Below are 3,321 nucleotides of genomic sequence, written 5' to 3'. Positions count from 1 at the left end.
AACAGAATCAAACATATCCTTAATAATATCATTGGCCCCACTCAAGCTAGCTTCCCCTCCAATAGAAGAGTTGCTGATAATGCTATTGTGGTTCAAGAATACATTAACCGCTTCCAGAAAATGAAAGAAAAAAATGCTAACATGATCTTTAAAGTTGACTTTGAGAAAGCATTTGATAAGTTGGAATGGTCCTTCATCAGGGACTCCCTACTCTACTTTAATTTTTTTGGTAGACTAATCACCTTGATTATGTCTTACATCACTACTAGTTCCATCTCTGTTCTTGTTAATGGTGACAAGACCAAATTCTTCAACCCAACTAGGGGCATTAGACAGGGGGAACCCATTTCCCCCTGTATCTTCATCATTTGCATGGAAAGACTCTAGAAACATAGATGAGGCTGTTAGGAATAACTCATCGTTTCTTATCAGTATCAGCAGGAGTAGTCCCAAGATACCTCACATGTTCTTTGCTAATGATATGACCCTATTTTCTAGGTCCAACAATTAGAACTGCCATATTATTTTTTCAACACTAGGGGAATTTAATAATGCCTCTGGCCAGAGGGTCAATTTTTTAAAATCAAAGATTTTTTTCAGTGCCAACTGTAGAAAAGATTGGGCCAATCAATGCAGCTCTATCCTAAGCATTAAGGCAGGCTCAGCTTTTGGCAAATACCTTAGCTTTCCCATACTCCACAAAAGACCCACAAGCAATGACTGCCAATTCATTCTTGATAACCTTAGTACCAAGCTAGCTGGTTAGACAATAAGGTTCCTCAATATGGATGGCCGTACTACTCTAGCTAAAGCTAGCCTGAGTAGCATCCCCAGCCATGTTATGCAGTATATTAAGCTTCCCTCTAAAATAAACAATCAAATTGATAAAATTCAAAGGGATTTTATATGGGGCACTGCTGCTGAGAAGAGAAAGCTCCATATGATTAATTGGGGCACCATTACAAAGCCTAAGAACAGGGGGGCTGGGGATGCAGCAAGCTCATATAAAGAATAAAACTTGTCATACTAGCTTAGCATGGATAATGTACAATAACACCAGCTTTATCTGGGCTAGAGTGCTTATGGGTAAGCACTTAATGGAGTTGGCAGGAGAGGTAGGCCCAAGACTAGAATATGGCAATGCATTCAAGAGGGCTGGAGAACCTATTCTAAAGCCTCCATATGGGTTGTCCACAAGGGGGATATGGTCAATTTTCTGGAGGATAATTGGATCCCCAACTTACAGCCTCTTAGCTCTTTCTAAAGAGGCTTTGGCAACTGACAGACTTAAACAGGAAAGTCAGTACAGTTCACAATAATGGAATATAGGACCTAAACTCTATAAGCTACCCCATTCCTCTTGACATCTCCATCATTATCCAAATCACCTTCATTCATCCAAATGCAAGGGACAATGATATCTTCATCTGCAACCTCATCCCTTCTGGCACTTTCTCCTCTAGGCTAGCCTATAACTTTATTGCCAATAATTTTAACAACAATCATGCCCAAGAAGATTTCTATGGTTGGATATGGAAGCTGAAGGTTCCTAATAAGATCAAATTCTTCACATGGCAGATGTACTAAAATAGACTTCCCACTGGAAGTTATCTCCATCACATTGCCCTGAATATAGACCCTAACGAATCATACTGTGGTGGGCATGTAGAGGACATTGACCACATATTCTTTGAATGTTCCAATGCCAAAACTTTCTGGATTAACATGGTTAAAGCCAACACCAATGGCCAGAACCTCCCCCAAAATGCTTTCACAATGTAAAAATGGGAGTATACTTGACACGGACTCCAGCATATGCCCTTCAATGCATGTATTGACTGGCATATGCTGGCCCCCTTTTGTTTCTGGACCAGCTGGAAAATCGAAAATACTAATGTGTTTGAAAAAAGAAAGAACCACATCTCTACCCAACAAGCAATTGCTATGGCAGTTGAATATTGCCATGTAGTTGCTAGGCAGAATTCGCTCCATGTAACAATTACTCAATACCTCAAATGGCATCTACTAGAGGTTGGGACTCTAAAGCTTAACATTGATGGAGCTGCTTGTGCTTCAACTGGGCAAGGGGGTATAGGGGGAGTCTTTAGGAACAATAGAGGGGACTGTGTTATGAGCTACATGAAATATTTAACTAACACATCTGCTATTACAGCGGAGCTTCAAACTCTTTGGGAGGGGTTAAGAATTGCTATTGATCATATGTTATCTCCAATTGTGATTGATACTGACTCCACTGAGGTAATAAACATGATAAAAATGACAATTTGACTCACAACCCCATAATCTATGATTGCAGGTCAATGATAGAGCAGCTGGGAATTCAGCCATAGGGCATAGCTACAGGGAGCACAACCAAGTGGCAGACCTCATCGCGAAGGAAGGAGCAAGAAAGGAAACTTTGAAAATACTCAGTTTTCGGCAGTTCCTAACGAGACAGTGTGGGCAGACATCTTAGGAACTGTTTTTAAGAGGAAAGTCAATGTTTGTAATATTGATACAATTACTACTCTTGCTACTCCCCAAGGGAACTCCGATTCCCTTACTAATGATGTAATTTTGCAGCATATTATAATATTCAGTTTACCAAAAAAAATATTTCACTGTAAGATACTCTAGAAACTCTTACTTCCTTTGTTTTAAAAGAATGGAAAGATGTAGAATACTAAAATCAAATGCATCTAAATTTTTGCTTAAAACAAACATTGATTTCTTAATTCTTTTTATACGAAATTACATATTTAAGATATATATAAGTACTGCAAGTCACAATGTTACAGTTAAAGATTTAAGAATTGGAAATATCATAATCGGCAAAACTGTTTTTGCTCGCCAAATAAGCAATAACGCCCTCTACTCAATATATATCTCTTTCTCTACTTAATTAAGGTTTGAGCCTATATTCCAAGCGTTTTTGTCTAATTTGCTCCACGAGTTTATCCTTCGTACTTCTTTAAAAATTCGGATCGTTTTTCCGTGTTCAGCTGTTATGTTAAGTTCAAGATCAGCTGGTTATCTCTTACCAAATCGAATTAGAAAAAGTATTTTTAAAAAAATAAATAAAGTTATGGAGAGAGTAGTCTGTTCAATACCCATATAATACAAGGAGTCAAAGGACCAAACTAAAAATTCTCCAAGAAAATCATAGAGGAAAAATCTTGGTATATTTTCTATATTTAGGGGGTTCTGTTCAGACGGGTGTTTGATCGTTTTCCTTCTAGGGAAAAATATTCTAATGCATATACCGGAAAATTGAAATAAAGGAATTGAAGAAAAAAGAATAGTCCAAATTTATCCGACTAT

The 3,321-nt window shown here is 37.9% G+C and overlaps 1 protein-coding gene across 1 annotated transcript; it reads left to right on the top strand.

The window, feature by feature from the left end:
* The first annotated feature begins 1,097 nt into the window (after positions 1 to 1,097).
* Positions 1,098 to 2,476, top strand: LOC142168866 (uncharacterized). Its single transcript, XM_075230033.1, has 4 exons — positions 1,098 to 1,299; positions 1,637 to 1,778; positions 1,875 to 2,259; positions 2,318 to 2,476. Exons 1-4 carry the CDS (start codon positions 1,098 to 1,100, stop codon positions 2,474 to 2,476), a joined length of 888 nt encoding a protein of 295 aa, XP_075086134.1.
* The last annotated feature ends 845 nt before the right edge of the window (positions 2,477 to 3,321 follow it).

The sequence above is a fragment of the Nicotiana tabacum genome, chromosome 14 (assembly GCF_000715075.1).
Source record: "Nicotiana tabacum cultivar K326 chromosome 14, ASM71507v2, whole genome shotgun sequence".
In the NCBI taxonomy this organism is placed as follows: Eukaryota; Viridiplantae; Streptophyta; class Magnoliopsida; order Solanales; family Solanaceae; genus Nicotiana; species Nicotiana tabacum.
This window is presented reverse-complemented; position numbering and strand designations above follow the sequence as displayed.

What these genes read in the sequence shown, in the direction of transcription:
- LOC142168866 (XM_075230033.1), top strand. Translation starts at nt 1,098, where the DNA reads ATGGAGTTGGCAGGAGAGGTAGGCCCAAGACTAGAATATGGCAATGCA. An exon ending in CCCCAAAATGCTTTCACAAT is followed by an intron (nt 1,779 to 1,874) that starts GTAAAAATGGGA and finishes TTTCTGGACCAG; the next exon opens with CTGGAAAATCGAAAATACTA. An exon ending in TTGATACTGACTCCACTGAG is followed by an intron (nt 2,260 to 2,317) that starts GTAATAAACATG and finishes CTATGATTGCAG; the next exon opens with GTCAATGATAGAGCAGCTGG.